The sequence below is a fragment of the Mesoplodon bidens genome (genome assembly GCF_964165515.1).
Source record: "Mesoplodon bidens genome assembly, chromosome: 12".
Lineage (NCBI taxonomy): Eukaryota > Metazoa > Chordata > Mammalia > Artiodactyla > Ziphiidae > Mesoplodon > Mesoplodon bidens.
This window is the reverse complement of record NC_138168.1, coordinates 3,196,440-3,216,801: the sequence shown is the minus strand read 5'-3', so window position 1 is coordinate 3,216,801 and position 20,362 is coordinate 3,196,440. Positions and strand designations below refer to the sequence as shown.

General features: G+C 40.5%; 1 protein-coding gene across 2 annotated transcripts in view; it reads left to right on the top strand.

Annotated features, from left to right (window-relative positions):
- Positions 1 to 17,151: 17,151 nt before the first annotated feature.
- LOC308625975 (cytochrome b5 reductase 4) overlaps positions 17,152 to 20,362 on the top strand; it is a 94,318-nt gene continuing 91,107 nt past the window's right edge. The window contains exon 1 of one of the 2 annotated variants that reach the window (XM_081250658.1): positions 17,152 to 17,503. In XM_081250658.1, the coding sequence (XP_081106784.1) occupies positions 17,429 to 17,503 (75 nt within the window). In that variant the 5' untranslated portion in view covers positions 17,152 to 17,428. The remainder of the gene's footprint in view (positions 17,504 to 20,362) is intronic. The other variant, XM_081250657.1, reaches the window with a different exon arrangement.

Sequence of the window (20,362 nt, the reverse complement as noted above, 5' to 3'; positions counted from 1 at the left end):
TATCTAGAGCCTAGCATATGAATATTTTTAGAATGAATGAAGAGTTTTTTAATAAAATCAACTCCAAAATGTTGTCTACAACATTAGAAATTCACCTCAATTTGGTATTGTTTTGGTTATTATAATTTGCTTCAAAGGTCACATTAAATATATTTCTTTCCTGGTAAACCTTTGGTCAAAAGCAATGCAATTCTTATCTGGTCTTGCAGCTTGTTAAAACTAGAGAGAATGTTATGATTATACTCTTTGCTTCCTTGGCATTCTTCATTAATGGATCAAAAAGTAAAGGGAATCGGGCAGCACAGGCTGTGTTACATCACAGGAACAAACAACTCCAAAATCTTACTAATTTAAAACCACAAAGGTTTACTTCTGGTCAGTGGGAGGTCCTGCTCCATATCTTCCTTATTCAGACCAATGGAATCTCCTCCATCCAGACAAGGGGGAAAGGAACATGACAAAGTGCTCATTGGTTCTTGAGGCTTCCATTCAGAAATAAGACATATCACTTCCACTCATATATCACAAGGCCACACCTGACTTCAGGGGACAGGCGGAAAGGGCACCTTGCCATGTACCTAGGGTGAGCATTCCAGAATTACTGGAGGACACTAATGACTACCAGATAAAGCATTTCACAATTGATTCTGAGCTCAAAGACAGAATTTCAAGACTTTCATGTTATGAAGTGAATGTTTATGTCCTCTGATAATTCATATGTTGAAGTCCTAACCCCGGGGTTGGGGGGGGTTAGGTTCTCATCTCAGTCTTCTCCTGAATTTCCTTTCAATAATTTTTAAAGTTAAGACAGATTTGGTTGGTTAATAGAACGAGCCATTTATCATGATTATGGAGAGTGAAATTTTCCTGAAAAGACAGAGGATTGGATCTAATTCTAATCTACCATGTTTGCTTGTGACTACCTGATGATGGAAAACAAAACAACATGGAATCTCAAAGTCTTGTCAGTATAGTCTGACCATGATAGATCAGTGGGTTACGAAGTGTGCAGGACTTCTGTGGAATCTCTAGAATGCAGTTAAGGGTTCAAAAAATGCCTTCTTTTCCAAGCATATCTGTTTGGGACCAGATTTTCTTCATGTACTTTGACCAAGACAACATATTGCAACAGATTGAATACAGAGCAGACATGAGAATCCAATCATTTTTCATTAAGTCAGACACTAAAGAGATTTGCCAAAGAAATTAGTTCTGGAAAATGTAGTTATTTTTATAAAAATACATATTTTTACATTAATGTGCAACAGGTAATTGTTATTCTAAAGGAATTAATAAATATATATATAGTTTAAATTTTTCTCACTTTTGATTTTTAATATAGTAAATGTTGATAGATATAATCCACACAAACTAAAGGTCTTTGGGGCCCTCAATAATTTTTGTTTTAACTTTTTATTTTGAAATAATTATCTTCAATAATTTTTAAGAATTTAAAGGGGTCCTGAGACTAAAAGACTTAAGAACCACTGCCTCAGAAAATACCCTGCTTGGAAAATTTCAATTTAATCTTTCAAAAGAGAGAACTACTAAACAGCATTTTCTCTACAGTGAAGATTTTAAGGATCAATGAGATAATGGTAACAATTTGAATTTACCTACAAAAGGAGCAATTGCATGGTGAATACTCATCCCATTGCTGGGAAGCGTAGTTTGACCTGTCTGTATTGAAATACCAAGTCAACTGTATATCTGGATTGCAAAAGAGTATATTCTGTTAATTTACTAAATATGACCTGAGAATAGAACTAGTCACTGAATGAAGATACACACAGCTGCAAATAACTAAAACTCATCTAAAAGAGGCTAAAATTAAAATAAGAAAATTCCTATTTTCATATAAGAAGTCCAGATGTTGGATATTTCCACAGATGATTATTTGATAACCTCAGCAGCATTAAAATGTTCCCAGGATCTTTATATCCTTCTAACCTGCTAGTTTCAGGATCCTGGTTCATATCAGTTCTTATGAGCCCCAAATCCTAATATCAAAGGTAAATATTATACAAGATCAAGAGGTAGAAAATGGAGGAGTGGCATGCTTATTCCCATGCTTTTCTTTTAGGCAGCAAGAAAGACTTTTCCTGGAAGCACCCTGCCACCATAACACTGACTCCTTTTCACATATCATTGGTCAGAATTGGATCACATGACTGCTCAAACCAATCCCTGGCAAGTGGGATGGAGGTTACCATGATTAACTTAGACCAATCATGATTCTCCCTTTGTGGGTGACGAAGGGCTTAGCTTTTCCAAAATCATTTGACTTCTTGATATCTGCACAAAATTGGAGTTCTTTTAGCAAGAATGAGGGTGGGGATGGAGAATAGCTATGGACTAGGGAACCAGTAGGTTCCTGCAAAATCATGACAACTGAAATGTCTCATTGTGGTAACCAAGACTGTTATGAGATAATAGATAAAATTCAGAGACGTTTTATAAAGATCATTGTTGCCTGTTTTCCTTCTTTTAATTAATCAGTTGTCATTGAGAGCTTAATGAATGCCTAGCAGCATTAAACATACAGTCTCAATTTCATAAATTTTTATTGATAGTTCATTCTTAGCTTGTAGTCTATAATTTATTCAATAATAACAAAAAGTCAATTCTACTCAATTTAATACTGCAACATTTTTGTTTCCTTACTTAAATTATTATGCATGTGTTACTGCTGATACATTATAGTATCACATATTTTACACTTAATGTTTTCAGTTAAAATTTGGCTCCCCATTAAGCCGAGAACATTTATATATTTAAAGAATGTAAATTTCATTCCATAAGCCAAGTAATTCTCTAAGTAATTAGTAAAATTCAGAAACAAATACAGAGAAAATACTATTCAACATGTCCTTCCTTTTCTAGAGCAACCCACACACCAGCTGTCTGGTCTCCCACTAATAGTATGAACCAACAAGAGCAGGTAGATATTTTCTGCTACGATTCTGTATGGTCTGGCTATAGCAGGAATGATTTATAGATCATTTAGGAAATAGTCCTCTGTCATTTATCCTTCAAGCCTCAGCTTATATGTCATCTCTTCAGAGGCCTTCCCTGACCACCCTGTTTAAAAGAGGCCTCATCCAACTACTTTGTATTAAATCACTCTTCTAATTTCGCCTATAGCACTCTTGCAAATATCTGTAATTATCTTGTGCATGCATTTGTTTATCTTCTGTTTCCCAACTAGGATATAAGCCTTATGAGAGCTGGAAAACATGTTGGCCTTATTTTACACTGTATGCTCAAAGCTTAATACAGTTCTTGACACATAGTGGCTGATCAATAGATACTTAATTGAATCTAGTTTTCTTTCCTGAATCATCTATTTTATGTTATATTTTGAAAGCAAAATTTAAAATTAAATCTTGGTGCTTATCATATTTTGACCATTGATATGTAATAACATAGGATATTAAAATTGTATAGTTAATGGATATTTAACATAAGGTGTCAGATGTGGTGAAACATGGTAAAACATAGTTATACAATGGGACAAATCAATCTCTTTTTATGTCAAACGGATACTTTTTTATAGATTGTATTTTTATTTCATACAATTTATTAAGTATGAGAAATTAACCTGTTTGGGGCTAACGCAGAAGTTTAGAAATGTCAAGAAATGAGGCCAACGAGAACTCACAGTACTCTATTTGTCCAAATCTAAACTTCAGCAAATATTTTGTATCTTCAGTATACTTTGGGGACCACCTCTCATGAACTCTCATTGTGGTTTTAATAATATACATCCAGCTGTAACTATAATACAAAGCATGGAATATTTTAGGCCATTAAATATTATACTTTTTTGTTATTAATGAAGTAAGCAAGTTACTGAAGGGGTACAATGGAATCTGGCTGTTTTCAATGGAGATATTCCCATGTATGAGTGTGATTAGCACAGACTTGCTAAATCTCTCTCTGAGCCATCTGTGAGCACCTTCTTGGTTTAAAACAACACACACTTGCTCTGCTCACTTCTTAGTTTTTGCCAAAACTGTTATCTTTATCTTACACCTGGGAAGATTCTCAAATGCCTGAAGTTTGGAAACACCACCTTTCACTAAGCATCTGATCCTCAGACTGAAAAAAGACCTCTATTAAAGTCAACTATCTCAAATGAGATTTTATTGGCATAAGATGTTGACCACAGAAGTGCCAGTCCAACTGTAAGGGGAAGAAAAGAGAATTTTAGCTTACTATTAGGTTGAGAACACATTTATGTGTTTAACTTCCTAATAACGCAAAATAAAATTCCTGGTCACTTGAGTACACTGGCCTGTTCTTTGGTTCCATCTCAAGTTAGGGTGATTCACATGCTCCTTTTTTAATGGCCTCAGTGTGAGGTCCTAGGTTCTGGCAAATCAGCAGTAGTGGAGACATTGCTGACAAAGGTCTGGCAGATAATTTGTCACTGCACTCGATGCTTTGGAGGCTGAGGTCCTTACTGCAGACCCAATACAATCTTTTCTAAAAAAACTTGCTCTGATCGCCATGGAGCAGGGGTCCTCAACCCCCGGGCCACGGACTGGTGCTGGTGAGTGAGCGAAGCTTCATCTGCCACTCCCCATAGCATTACCACCTGACCCATCATCCCCGCCCCTCGAGGAAAAATTGTCTTCCACGAAACCGGTCCCTGGTGCCAAAAAGGTTGGGGACCGCTGCCATGGAGGATCCACCCACATGGAGCCTCAGGGAGACTGCACTGCAATAAAACTACCTAGAACTGTCCAGAGACCTGTGTAAATACAAAGTCTGCTTTAAAACAAATTCTAAAGTGATCATAGACATTATAGCAATCACTTTTTCTACCAAAGATGCATGTTTTTGAAAACCAGCCAATCAGAAACATCTAAAATAAGCTTCATTCTGACCGCGGTATTTAGTTCTTCAAGTCTAGACTGAGTATGGTTAGGAATCCGTCCTTTAAGGTCATATTTAAAGTGGGGACTTTTTAGGCATTTCAAGGTATTTATTTCTCAGCAGAAGTTTAAGCATATGTCATAATGATGGCATTTCCATCATAATATATGTTGCTTCACACCCATCTCTGCAAACCCATCAAAATCTGCACAAATGACTGTGGAATGGTAGAATAAGAAGAGTCTATCAAACACACTTCCCTCTGCTTCAATTCCAAAAGTTCAACTTTTATTATAAATCAAGCAACCGAAAATCAAAGTTCTGAAAACTTAATTGCCTTCCTTAAATCTTAGTTTTAGTTTAACCTTTAGAATGATCTAATATGCCATGACATAGGCATTTCCATTTTCTATTGTATTTGTACACAATTCACCCATTTTAACTGTGCAAGTTAATAATATTAGTAAATTACAGAGTTGTGCAACCATCACTACAATCCAGTTTTAAAACATTAACACCCCGTCAAAAAGAGCTCTCATATGTATTATGTTCAGGGTTTTATATTGCCTTTTTCACAGCTTTTCTGTGTGAAAACATAATTACATCATTGAAATAAAATACCCAAAATGTTAATAAGTTTGATTCTGTTGGCATTCAGACACAAATGAATCCTTTTCCCAGAAAGGAACACATTTTATATGTACAATCTTTTAAAAAGGAGTCTAGCTAGGTAGGCAGCCATTATCATTTAAAAATAATAATATTCATAAGATCACGGATAAAAGGGGATGTACAGGAACTGAGACTGGCCCTGCTTTTGTACGAGCAAGACCAGCCTTATTCTGGAGGCACATGGTGGCAATAGCAGCTGTGAGTCACTCTCTTCCCTGCATCCCTTCACACTGCTGCTTCTCACCTCAGTCTCTAAGTGGAGAATAAGTCATGCCCGAGCTGAGCTTATCCTGTCCATGGAGAAGATCAGGGAAACATCAGGTCACATTCAAAATGGGAAACTAGTTGAAGCTCTAATTTTTCTTTTCATTGGTTATTATTTTCTGGATAAGATAGAAGCCCTTTTCCATTGTTTTTATGTGGTCTTGATTTTTTCCATGCTTCCTCCTCAGGGACTTTCACCTAGCACCCTCTCTCCAGGACATGCTCCCTTTCTTTCATCCTGTAGTCATTCAAACATCCAAAGATTAAAAATAAAGCATGTTGCGTACACATGCACCATGTGTAAGGTGAATTTATAATCCTTTCTTTTTAGTAAAATATAAAAGCTGGTGGCTTCAATGTCTGTTAGAATGTAAGCTCCATGAAGGTAGGGAGTTCTGTCTGTTTTGTTCACTGATGTATCCCAAGCTCCTAGAACAGTGCCTGGCACACAGTGGGTGTTCAATAAATACCTGTTGAAGGAATTAAGGTTTTTATATTTTTAATCTAATTTTAATCCTCATTGTTGTGCTATGGAAAGCATATTGATATGCTATATACAGCACATATTTTAGGAATGGATAATTTCCTAGAAACATACAACCTACCAAGACTGAATCATGAAGAAATAGAAAATCTGAGCAGACCAGCTACTAGTAAGGAGGATGAATCAGTAATCCAAAAACCTCCCAATGAACAGCTATAAAAATAAAGGAAATCCTTTGCAACATTTGCAACAACATGAATGGACCTTGAGGATGTTATGCTAAGTGAAATAAGTCAGACAGAGAAAGACGAAAGTACTGTATAATCTCACTTATAAGTGGTATCTGAAAAAAACCCCAAAAGACAAAAAAACCAAACTCATAGATACAGAGAAGAGAATGGTGGTTGCCAGAGGTGGGGATTGGGGAGGGAGGTTGAAATGGGTGAAGGTGGTGAAAAGGTACACATTTCCAGTTATAAAATACATAAGTCCTGGGAATGTAATGTATAGCCCGGTGACTCCAGTTAATAACACTGTATTGTATATTTGAAAGTTTCTAAGAGAATAAATCTTAAAAGTTCTTATCACAAGAAAAAAATGTGTAATTACGTGTGATGATGGATGTTAACTAGACTTATTGTGATGCTCATTTCACAATATATACATACGTTGGATCATTACGTATGCCTGAAATGAATATAATATGTCAATTACATGTCAATTTAAAAAGCACATAATTTAAATGTACCAGTGATCTCATACAGACTTCTAAAATAAACTTAAAATGTAATAAGAATATTGATTGGCTTTTGCCACACGGGAAATCAGCTTCAACGTCTGTATAAATAGGTGGCAGAAGTGGAATAAATGTATAAATGGAAGATTTAGGATCTTCTATCTCTAATAGTCCATATTTCTATTTCTCAGTTTGTCTGAGTTTGACCAAGTATAAATCTTGCCCTATTTTCATTCATTGGTTCTCCCTTTTTTCCTTCTAGGAATTCATTCTTTTTTTTTTTCCTTCACAATTTTAAGACAACTGATGTTCTCTTGGATTTACGTCTCATCATCACAATACACCCATCCTTCCCCGCACCATTTCTAGTCCCCTTGATTAAAATTGTTTCTCGAGTGTTCCCAGACATGGATTACTATCATCACTGAGACACACTTACAGTCGCATGAGAATCCTCCCCAGGGCTATTGATCTCATTGCTTCCTTCCCCCCACAGCACCATGAGCCATTGTCCAGGTCCAGTGCCCTCTCTCTAGACGCTTCTCCTCCCCTGCTTCCTCTCTTCATCTTATCAACATTCTCCTGTCTCAGGACTTCCCTGATGGTGCAGTGGTTAAGACTCTGTGCTCCCAATGCAGCAGGTCTGGGTTTGATCCCTGGTCAGGGAACTAGATTCCACATGTATGCTGCAACTAAGAGTTCGCATGCCACAACTAAGGAGGCTGCCAGCTGCAACTAAGACCTGGCACAGCCAAATTTAAAAGAACTATTTTGAGCTCTGGAAGACCATTAACTTCCCTTTAAAAAAAATTCTCCTGTCTCTTGCACACTAAAAACAAAACCCCTCTACTGACCCAGGCTTCCCCTTCTCTCTCTTTTCCTGTAAAATGTAGCATCATCTCACTGTTTTTATTTCTTTACCTCTATAGCTCAACTAACTGTAAAAAATCTTTCACTCCCACTCACTCAAGATGGTGTTTTAAAGTCACTTATAACCCCTTAACTGCCAAATTCAATTAACACATGTCCTTATCTTGTTTGACCCCTTGGTAGCATTTAATACCTTGGACCTTTCCTTCCTTGTTAGAATTCTTTCATCCCGTGTTTCCACCACCCCTGCTCTATAAATGCACCTTCTACCACCTTCACCATTCCTTTAAAGTGAGGGTTTTTCATTTGTTTTGTTTTTGTTTTATTTTATTTTTTGCGTACTCTCTCATTTTACAAGCAAATGTTGCTTTCCAGAGCTCTGTCCTTGCTCCTGTTCTCAAGCTTACAAAATTTCTGTGGGAAAATTATCAACTCCTATCGTTTTAATTTCTACTTTTTTTTAATGATTCCCACATTTAAATCTTTAGCTGTAAACTCTCTGATAAACGCCAGATCTCATATTTCTGGTTGTCCTCTGGATATCTTCTCAATATATGTTTTCCTAATCCTTCTAAAATCTATTAATTTTATTCCCTTCTCTGTGTTATGACAACCGGCCACGTTCTAGAGGAAAGAGGCTCCATCACCTTTTATCCTTAAGTGAAGATGATGTGCCGTAGATCCCCCACCAAACAAAAGTGAATATATGACCTGAGTGAGAAGTAAATGTCTATTATTTTAAGCCTGTGAGAGTTTGGAGTTATTTGTTATTGAAGTCTAGCCCAGCCCGACCTGACTGATTCAAGATCTAAAACCAAATTCATTGTTGCTTCCTTGAGCACTATTAACAGAATGAAAGAACATAAAAGCATCTCACTTGCTCTTCCTCCTATATTCCGTTCTCCTCATCTTTTTTGAGCCATCAACCTCAACCCACTTAAGCAGGCTAGAAACCTGGAAGCATATCTAAACTTCACGTTCATGTCCACCCACATTTTATGATTCAGGTAGTTCTGTAGATTCTATTTCTAAGTATCCGTCAAATATATTCTTTCATTCCCATTCTTAGTATACATCTTCTCATTATCTGTTGCCTGAACTATTGCAATGAGTTTGTAAATGATTTACTTGTCTCTAGTGTCAGACTTCCCCAAATCCATATGGCTGCCAGAGTAATTTCTATAAAATGAAAACTTTGATTATTCCACCCTCCTGCCTAAAATCTCTCACCAGGGCTTACAGAATAAAGCTTAAGTGCTTTATCATGGTATATTAGACTCTAAATAGTCCAAGCCTTTTCTCCCTTCTCAGCCACATCTCGGCTCCAGCAACACCTACTCCCTAGAAGCACTGCCCCTTCTCCCACTCCTGCACCACACACACACACAGACTCCACTATTTTTGACTGATTCTTCTAGAAATCCCAATTTTGGTTTCTTTTGCTTTAAGAAGGCTTTCCTGGTTGCAACAAACAGACTTATCAATTCCCTCCCTTGTACTACTTCTTGGCTTAAAATGTGCTTTTGTTATTGAACGTGGCAATTTAAAAGAAATCTTTGCTCATGTGGCCATTGTGATGGCCATAGATGGCAATGACTGCGATCCTCTTGAGAATAGGGGGATATCTTATTCACAATTATATCTGGAAAGTGCAGACCTTAGCACATTACAGATACCCTAAAAGATGTTTAAAAAATGGATACGATAAACCATTTCATCAGATAGCTTAGCATCTGTTAAGTGTTTAGATTTTTTATATAACAAAATTTACTGAGAGTTTACTATGTGTCAGGCACTGTAGCAAACATTCTATAAGTTTTATTTTATTTAGCCTAACAATACTTCTAGGGCACTGAGACATGCATTAGATACCTATCCTCACTGATTTCACTAACTGAAGCAAACCCTTTCTCACCTTCCTGATAGGTAGATCATTATAGGCCCTTGGGTATTAATTAGATGGATTTCTTTCCTACACAGTAATTGAATGGATAGCAGAGACATTATAGCCTACATTTGGGGTTCTTCTCTACAACTTTCAAGAGGAAGTTCAGCTCTATTATTTAAAACATTTTGACAAAAATCATGACATTTATATATCATCTTTTCTTGGAAGCATAACTTTTTTTTTTTTTTTTTTTTTTTTTACCAAGATCCATGGACCTCTGTGATAAGTAAGGGGTAACTTAAATAAGAGAAACAGGCACAGAGAGGTTGACTAAGTTATTCCACATCATAACTTTCCAGGATTTCATTATTATTCCACACATACCCAACACCCACAAAAGAAGTTGCTAATTATCACTGAGTGACAAAATGCCAAGAGTGACAGAATTGTATAGATGACACTCAAGACTTATCTTTGGAGGACACTGATAAGATGTTGTGGAAAATCGCAAAGACGAGAAGACAAGAGTAGAACTCTATGCCAAAATCCTATGACTCCAGGCTCTGGTCCTCTAGGTTGGAACATTCAGTCTTTTACAATTAAACTCTTGTGAATCTTTAATCTTCAAATACTAATAGGCAGATGGAGGAACCTAGTCTGTCAACACATTAAAAAGCAAACAATGGGCTTCCCTGGTGGCGCAGTGGTTGGGAGTCCGCCTGCCGATGCGGCGGACATGGGTTCGTGCCCCGGTCTGGGAGGATCCCGCATGCCGCGGAGTGGCTGGGCCCGTGAGCCATGGCCGCTGAGCCTGCGTGTCCGGAGCCTGTGCTCCGCAACGGGAGAGGCCACGACAGTGAGAGGCCCGCATACCGCAAAAAAAAAAAAAAAAAAAAAAAAAAGCAAACAAATCCTCCCCAAACCTATATTCCTTTCGTAAGGAGTGCACAACCAGTGGCATTTGTTGAAGGCGAAAAGCCGTGAGACTGTCGAGCAGTGATGACACGCCACTCAGCCTTTTTTTGCAGAAATACACAAAACGTGTAGAATCGCTTAAGTTTAACCCGTCCTAGCCTCTTCACTAGGAAACTGGCCGCTCGGGCGAATGTTGTTTTCCACCCCCCGCAGACAAGTGTGGAAGAGCGATTAACACTCGCTTGACAAACCCGCTCCCCGGGCCATTTGGGAGTTGCACGCGTTCGCCCCCGGGGTTCGGGCCGCTGCGCCTTCACGCGCAGCCTTTTTGTTTACGCGGCCGGCAGGGGAGAGAGGGGAGGAGAGGGAGAGGACGTGTAAAGATGTAGCGGGCCGCGGGGGCTATATAAGGCTTCGGGCTCGGGCCGGGTGGATGCCAGGGGCCAGCCTGCCCATGGAGATCGCGGAGACCACGGAGACCCCAGGCGGCCAGCGCGCGCGCTGCCGCCTCCAGCTGCCCGCCGCTCCCGAACGCCAGACGCGGCGCGGGGGCGCGGACTCCGGGTACCGCGTCTCGGCCCCGCCCTACGCCTCCCCCGCTCCATCCCTCCCGCCTGCGCCTCCCCAGCTCCTCCCCTCCGCTCTCTCACCCCCGCACCCTCCAGGCCCTCCCTCAGATGCGGTCGGTTCTCCCGGGTCGGGGCTCACGGCTCCTCTGCGCGCCTTCCGCTGCCCACCTCGCAGATCCGCAGGCTTCTGGAGACCGTGGGTGGAAGACAGTGGCGAGGAGGAGGAGGCGCCGCACCACGCCGCGGAGGCGGTGAGTGAGCCGCGCCTCCCGGGGTCGCTGTTCATCGACCAACGCCGGCTACGCCGGGCCCCAGGGAGACGCGCGCCTGGCCTTCCCCTCGCTTAAGATCGCGCCCGCTGGTGGCCATACCGGTGGACCTGTCGGTGCTGATGCGACGAGTGCGTCCTCCACAGCTACTGGCACGCACAGATCGGGCCGGGAGCGAGGCTGCTGAGAGCCCGCGGTCACATTCCCTGCAGACGAGAGGAAAGCCTGGTCGCCAGGGTTTGCAGTTTTTTTAGAAGGTGAGTGCTAACTTCGATCCATTTCCTTACACCCCCAGATGCCAGATGGCCCCGGAATAACGGACGCCTCAGGAAAGCTTTCCCAATACAGACACCCAGTCAGGTGAGTGACAGGCCTCATCGAAGGTCTGTCTGCAGCCACAGGGAAGAGCCGGGGGCCTCGTCCAGCCCTGCTCAGCAGCTGGTCGTGAAGTTTTTCTCTTTTGGAAAATCTATCTTTAACGTTTCTTTATCTTCCTCGTCCCAGAGGTCCTTTACTCATCGAACTGGAAAATGTAGGAGCTCACGCTGTCCCCTAAAAGAACTGTTAATCAGTGCACACTTAGTAAACGCTTAAAAACTATATTATGAAGAAGGAAAGTGGGCGGTGTTAGTAAAAGTAGAACGGTGACATCTTGTGCCTCCCAAACAATTTCTTTTTAATGCCAAAGGGTTCAAGTGAAATTGACTTCACACCAGGCTTAGTGTGTATATTCTTATTCTCTTGCAAACCAGAAGGAAGAATGGTATTAACAATCATGGTTTACAGCAAACTGAACAAATCGAGCTTGACGTGTAAGAGGAAAAGGAAATACGATGAAAATCCTAAAGAGTGCTAAGGATCCCAAAAGGGACCAAAAGTTATTTGACCTAACAATTAGGAGCTGGTTTACTGTTCCTAGCTACTGGGAAGTCAGCCTTCCTGCAAGATTCTTTGTAGCTTTTAATCAGGTGGAAAGTTAATTCTGCTATTTGCCTGCCTTAGAGAGCTGTTAGATGAAGAGCTATATAATGTTTGTAGAATGTGTATATGTTTATAATAGCACATAGTAGTCGATACATGTTGATTAATTTCCTATACTTTGCTAGAACTTGTGAAAGACAGAGAAAAAAATAATCACAGCCCTTTGGAAGTGTTTTAATAGTTTAGCTTGGTCAATTTTATGCCTAACTCTGTCAGAGGGGGTGGAGAAGGGTCAGGGAAGTGTGTATCATAGGTGTGATTACCTGGCTGTCTTGAAGTTAACCAGATGGATGGTAGGTCGGGAACGTAGGAGCAGAAGAAATAGCTTAGAAAAAGAGAACAGCATGGTTCCTTCTGGGAGCATCAAGGAACTGGCATTTGAGTGTGTGAAGCTGTGGTCATTTCACCAGGGAAGCCAGAGGCCAGGTACACCTTGGTACAAGAGTTTTGTCCTGATCCTGTATGTGGCACTGGGAACTCATGGACTTTATTCTGTAGGTAGTATTGGGGATTACTCAAAGGATTTTAACCAAAAGAGTAATGTGATCAGATTTATGTTTCAGAAAAATCACTAAGGAAATGGTATATAGCTTTAGTTAGAACACCAAAAGTGAAATTGGAAGTTATTGCAGTTCAGGCATTGGAAGCGAGGTTGGGACTGGGTGAATCTGGGGAATACTTAGTTGACACAGTAGATTAGGCTTATGATGTATTGGATATGGTAGGTAAAGTAGAAGTAAAAAGACAGAATGACGCCCGAGTTGGTGGAACTGTAGATCTGGGGAGCAAGATACTGAGTTGAATTTTCCATTTGTCATATTTAATGTGCCTATGGTGCCTCCAAATAGATATTCCAGTAGAGAGCAGCATATACAGGTCAGTGGTCCAAAGTCAAGTTCTTAAGTGGAAATACAGACTTGGGAACCTTTGGTAAATGAACAGTTGGGGAAATCATGGCAGTGTGTCAGCTCATCTGGAGGAGTGAGAGAGGAGAGATGATCACTCTTGATAAAATGGTGGGGGAAGGCCAGCCTCTAACCTGTCTACAGAGAAAGAGAGGTCCACAAAGGTGACTGGGAAGAATCACTCCGAACAGGGAAGAATTCAGTAAAGTATGAAGTCTCTGGAAGAAAAATGGCCAGTGAGAGATTCCGGGGGAGAGAGTGTGATAACAATTAAACAACGTTCTTTGGGTTTGGCAGTTTTACACATTAGAAAATCAATTGCTTCCTGTATAAGAACTTCCATTTTTGAACTACTGTGGCAGTTTCTTTGTATTTCTCTTAAGTTTATTGTATTTTTATTAAGTTCTATCTTGAGTAGTAATGTGTGTTTCTGATTCTTTTTACTCAGTTGTCAACTTCCTGAAGGTAGGGACCATGATTTATTCATCTTTGAATTATGAATTATGTTTGGCACAAGAGATCACTAAAATATTTATTGAATGACTGAATTACTGATGGTTGTTTATTTAGGCACCCAGTTTATAAGCTTAAAAAAAACTATTTGGCTAGAAACGTTTATAAACTACACGGCCTACTTTTTTGCCTTTTATAATAGAGTATAGTGAACATATGTAACTTTCTCTTTGTTAGAATCAGTCTATTATATGGGTATGTGGGGCTATTTATTGTATACTAAAATACTGTGTACTGTAGCTGGTGATTCAGCCTTGTCCTTTTATCTTACTTGGATGAAAAATAATAGAAGATCAGATGGCAAGATTAATATTTGTTGGAGATTTGAAGTTTTGAGGTAATCACGTTTACATACAAATTATTTGTTTAAAACGAGTCTAATTCTCAACATCTTAATATGGTGTTCCAAAATTTAGTTGGGTGGGGAAAGGGGAGAGTGATGGGCTCGAGGTTGGGGTCAGAGGTAGCCTTTTGAAAAGGTTGCTTTTTGTACTTTTCTAAACTTGCTTTGGTTCCATGTGTAACTAAGAGCTAAGTCTGAGTTTCAAGCAAAGTACTAGGTAATTTCGGCCTATGTGTAAGATGCATAATGTTTTGACGTCTTTATAAAGTTGGCTATCGTCACAATTTTTAATGTCATGGTAGGATTCATTTTTTTTCCCAAAGGAATTTGGAAGACAAACCTTCTTCTGTATTTTGTAAGAATAAATATATCCATAATGCCTGAAGTAAGTTAAATGTTGACCTCATGCTTACGAAGGGTTTAGTGTGAATTTGTTTGGTCCAATTTATAGCTTGGATAAAAATTTAAAGGAATTAACCAGTTATTGATACTTTGTCAGGTGGACTCCGTGAAAGCTGTGATAATAGCATTTTAAACTATCTAAATGCATAAATCAGTTGTTAAATACATGGAGATTTTGAAATTTGAACGTTTCATGAGTAGAAGGATTCTGAATGTGAAAAAAATGAAGCATATTATGTTGTCTGCTTCTTTCAGACTATTTTGGCCAAAATCAAAGTGTTACGATTACTTATACCAAGAAGCAGAAGCTCTTCTGAAAAAATTTCCAATTCAAGCCACAATTTCATTTTATGAAGATTCGGATAGCGAAGAAGAAATTGAGGAGCTGATCTGTGAACATTAATCTGATTACTTTTGATGACATTGAAAGCTTGTAGGTACAAATTAGATTAGTGTACAAATGTATCATAATCCTTTTAAATTAACTTATTTGTATATAACTTATTAATAAAATGAACTATTTAGTAATTACTATGGTAGTTTGGCCTTTTTTATCCCTACACTATAATTCAATGTTGGAATTTAAAAATGGGTTTTATTTATAATGGAACCTTGATTGTATTATAAACATTTGGGGCTTATAAAAGATAATTTGGTGCTCTTCATCAAATTACAAATTTATCTTCAGTTATAATTTTGAAAATAAAACGTTTCAAACAAAGACAATATTTAATTTTCAAGACTGAATCTTGTAACATCTGATAATTCCTACCGACCCCCATTGGATGTTGTAGTTACAGATGAATATTATCTTACTAGATAATGAGGACAATCCCCTTATGTTTCCAATCACACATTATTAGTATGTATTAGCTAGCAGATGGTGAAAAATGTTGTAAATCATTGTGTATAACTGAGATTAGGAATCAATGTTAGGGCTATTAAATTGTAGGGATTTTAATGAATGATGAGTCAAGTAATTCTTACTTTAATACCCTTCTGCTGTCCTCAAATCCAGTAGTAAAATAGCATGGGTGTTTAGTATTTATGGTGCTACATTGAGGGATCCCCCGAATTAAAACAAAACATTTAAATGGATGTGACTTACATGGAGTCTAAAAAAGGGGAGACAAAAAGCCAGAATTTGACAGTATTGTTTTTCCATTTCTGTCCACGAGGGAGCTAAGAAGTTTGGCAGATAGGAGACATTCTCCAACAGCATCACCTTGCATCGCTGCTGTGGTTCCCTGCTCCTGATACTCATGTAACAATTTTCACATAGGAAGTGAAATAAGAAATTTTTAGAGATTAGCTTTTTTTTAAACATAGACTTATAGAAGAATACATCATCTTTTAATGAAAGAGAAAACAGGAGTACTTTGCATGGGAGAGGTAACCTAGTAAACTATGATCATGAAGTTCTTTTAGCTCAAATACAGTCTTTGCAGTGGCAAGCAATTGAAATATAAGCATTGATTTCCAGGCACTTTAAGGACGAAGGAATTGAAATAGAGCAAGTTCAAACCATGTTTCAGAGTCAGGAAAAGTTAGTAATGGCAGGAGGATGGAGAGTTACTTAGAACTATATTTCTTTTCCTGAAAACTTCTTCTTTCACTGAGTTCTGCTCTCAGGATATGTGTGTTTCCCAAGAGATATGCAAAAAACCCACCAGGTCACCAATCTGGACCTTGAGCATTAGGGACTGGTGTTTACCTGCACAGTATTTGTGCTGCTATTATTAACATGGTAGAATAGTATGAAAAGCCACAGCCACATTTATTGAGTGCCTACTATTAGCCAGGCACTGTGCTAGGTAATTTGCACTTGACGTCTCACTTAGTTCTTACTAAAACCTAAATCCATGATGCAGATGGGAAATGAGGCATTGAGATACTAAAGTAACCTGCAGAAGGATGCTCATCTATTAACTGCAGGGGTGGCATCCAAACTAAACCTATCTGACTCTTAAACGTGGCTAGCTGTTCAGAGCTACATTTGGACGTAGGCTGCATCAGTTCCCAGCCCCCTTTATCTTTCAGGGAAGAGAGGAAGTTAGATGAGGAGGAAGAACTTGTGAGTGGGTGAATGGAGCAGAAAGAGACTTTACTAATCTCTGCGACTCATTCGTTAATCATTAGCGAGAGTTCTTAAAGGGGAAGTGTTCTCTTCACCTAGCAGGAGTGACTGTTTGCATTTGACATCTTAACTCTTAAAGGTTCTCTTTCCTGTACAGCGTGGTGCCTTAGAAGAGAGAGTTTCTGAGAAATCAAAATGCCTTAATTGTATTATTTTATTCCATATTTCAAGCAGTGTGATGGTAGTGCTTCAACAATGGGCAGACACTTGTGTTCTGGGTTAACAGGCGTCTCCAAGAATTTATTCTCAGATTCAGTCAGCACCAAGGCTTAGGAACAGCTTCACCCTTTAATCTTTCCACGGAATAGCTGTCACCTCTTTGCGGTGCTGAAATTCAGGGTGCGGGACGAACGGAGCATGCGTACTTTGCCCTGATTCCACCCCCGCCGGCTCTCCGTTGGTCTCGTTGGCTCCGCCCCTCGCGTCCTCGACGTGCTGCGTCATGGCGCGCCTCACCCCGGGCGACCCCGGAAGTGGGTCGGGGGCTCGGCCTCTGCCCGGCCTCGGAGCCGGAGCCGGAGGTGTTACCTTAGAGGGGTCGCGCCGAGCTATCCCGTCGGGCGGCGTACCCCGGGCAGGGCCCGGGCCAAGAGTCCAGGATGCTGAACGTCCCTTCCCAGTGTTTCCCGGGCGCCAGCTCGCAGCAGCGCGTCTCCTCCGGGGGGCGTAGCAAGGTAAGCGGGTGACTCCGGCGGTCTCGTGCCGCAGCCCTCACTTCCCGCCAGCGTTTCATGCTCCGGCACAGTCCGTTCTCTCCTTCCGTACCCTCTCCCACCTCCTGTCCCCACCTCTAGCTTTCGTTCCCTCCCGCCCTCGCTGGCGATCTCTCTCAGATCCCATGCCGTTTCCAGCCCTCGAGCTCTCCTAACCTCCCTCCCTCTTACGTACTGGCCCCTTTTCTTTCCCATCCCTTTATCCCGTTCTGTCAGTTCCCTTCTTCCAACTCTTTTCCCATTAATTAAATTCAGATGTATGATAGGGCCAGGCTCTGTGCGTCCCATATTGTAGGAACTCAGTATTAGCTTCCTTCCTTCAACATAACCTCCTCTCCGTTCTTTTGTTCACTTTCCGAAGGGGTTGTGAGCGATGTGAGTTCCCTAGAAGAGAGGAAAGGCTGAGCACTAGCGACGGAGACCAGTGATCATCCCGCCAAGGGTGGGGACTCCGGGAGCTAGGGAAGATTGGAGAAGCGAGAACAAGTGTCTGCAAACCTCCAGTTAGGTTTACGGACACTTCTCCAAGTCACACTGCCTTTCTCTCTTCCTCTGGTACCTGATTGTTTTATCAGTGCCTTTTCTACTGATGTCATTTGCTGACTCTGAAGCTAATATAATACTCTTTAACTTTTTGTTGCACGTAGCTTCTGTTACCAACAGGTGGAACACAAATGTGTTTTATATTTGCAGAATTTAATAGAACTGTCTCCTGTGTTTATTGCAACATGAATGTTGCTTGCTTCTGTTGATTATTAGTTCCTCATTCAATAACCACATCTTCATGTTTTGTTTTCAAGACTTCCGCCTACTCAGGCCACTCCTTTTTCATTTCTGGGCTCTTGAGCCTTAGCATTGACATCATTTGGGAACTTCACCAACTTTCTCTATGTTCTCCACATGGACCTGGAGTTTGACTTTAGATCACAATTATGGGTTCAGGGATCTGGAGCTTTCATTACATTTTCAGAAGTCTATAGCCCCAACTGTAATAATCATAAAGCTGAGATTTAGTGCTTGCTGAAGACCTCAGTGCTTTACGTGTATTAACTGTTTAATCTTTCTAATGATCCTGTGAAGTGGGTGCTTTCGTTTTCTCCATTTCACAGAAAAGAAAACTGGTTAAGAAATGCTGCCTTGGACCCAGTAGGCTTGATGTGATGTGACCCTGACTGTGACTTTTCACTTATTGCTGCATATATTATGCAGCCATCCAGTCGTGTGTCCTCGTCTCCTTGGTGTTTGACCTGCTTCTCTCCTTAAGCTAAGTGCTTGGCTGAATAGTAGAGCCTTTTCAAAGGAAGCATCTCTGGATTAGAGTATGAGAGTTGCCGCCCTTCTCCATTAAAACTACCAGCCATGTGCTCGGTATCATTTAAAGGAGAAAACTTAGAGGCAAAGACAGATGTTTCCCCAGGTGGTGATGGAAAGGGTGAGTCCTTGGGTCCAGAAAGGGAATAAAATACGACTATTGTGCAATTCAAGAGAAAACTCAGACGATTTTTTCCCCCCTTGTGAAATTGTTGCCGAACCAAACTTGAGTTTGCTTTCCTGACGCGCAGTGAAGGCCATCTCCTGATACTGGGTTGTGGTGGAGGAAAGTGCAGCGTTTATTTGCAGGGTGCCAAGCAAGGAGAACGGGCAGCTAGTGCTCAGAACACCCGGACTCCCCGATGGCTTTCAGACAAGCGTTTTCAACGGCAGCATTTGGGGTGAGGGTCCAGGGAGCATGACTAGCTTGTGGACATTCTTCTGTTTGGTTGGTGGTGAGGTAACAGGGTGATATTTTGGAAATCTCAATCTGCAACCTTCTTGTTCCAACCAGGCTGGGGCCTTTGTGTTTGTGGTCAGCAGTTTCTATCCCTTAGGGTCCTGGTTGCCGTAAAATAACTCAAGGATATGCATCATGTTGTTTTCTGTATCTCTTCAGGAGGGACTAGGAGTCCTGTGACTATTGTTCAAGTGTTAGTAGTTTTCTTGCTGGACTACTTTTCCTTGGTTTCTGCATTTTCTCACTTCTGTAGTCATTAGCTGTTTGATTCTGCTCTTTGGAACTCTGGGGAGGCCTAGGAGACTGAAGCTTTTTCTACAAATAAGAAGCAGAGACATGGAGACCCTACCATATTTGGGTCTCAATACCATATTTATTGAGACCCTACCATATGATGGAGATGTGATCTCTGTTGGGGAGGGGGAAATTTCTGCAAAATTGACACAAGACAGATTAGCAGGAGACAAAGAAACAAACTTAATTGGCATGCACAGAAGTCTTGTAGAAATGGGATCTAATGTTATGAGTGTAAGCTCGTACTGCTCGCAGCACGACAGGCCAATAAGGGGGAGACGAATTGCTGGGGCAAGGAATAATGACTTTATTTGAAAAGCTGGCAAATGGAGAAGCTGGTGGGCTCATCCCTCAAAGAACCATCTTGCCTGAGTTAGAATTCAGGCTTCTTTTATACTAGAAGGGGAGGAAGTAAAGTCAGGCATTCCCTGTTCCCCATCAGCCTCCAGAGAGGATGTGTTAATTTCTTCCTCTCTGCAGTCATTCGCAGGTGGGCCTGGTAGGGATGTTTCCTGTGAGCTAAACGAAGGTATTTTAGCTTAATGCTCATTGCCCGGATAGCCGGGTTCCCAGAGATGGGCCATTACGTATAATTTAAACTTATAGGCGACATCCCTTCAGTGATTAACTTGTAATAGATTCTTCCCTATTACACTAAGGAGTGGCCAAAGCAGGCAGCTTTTATACTTTTTAGACAGACAGTACATTTGAGAGGAATTGATGGGACAAAGAAACTTAGGTCTGGATACTGAATT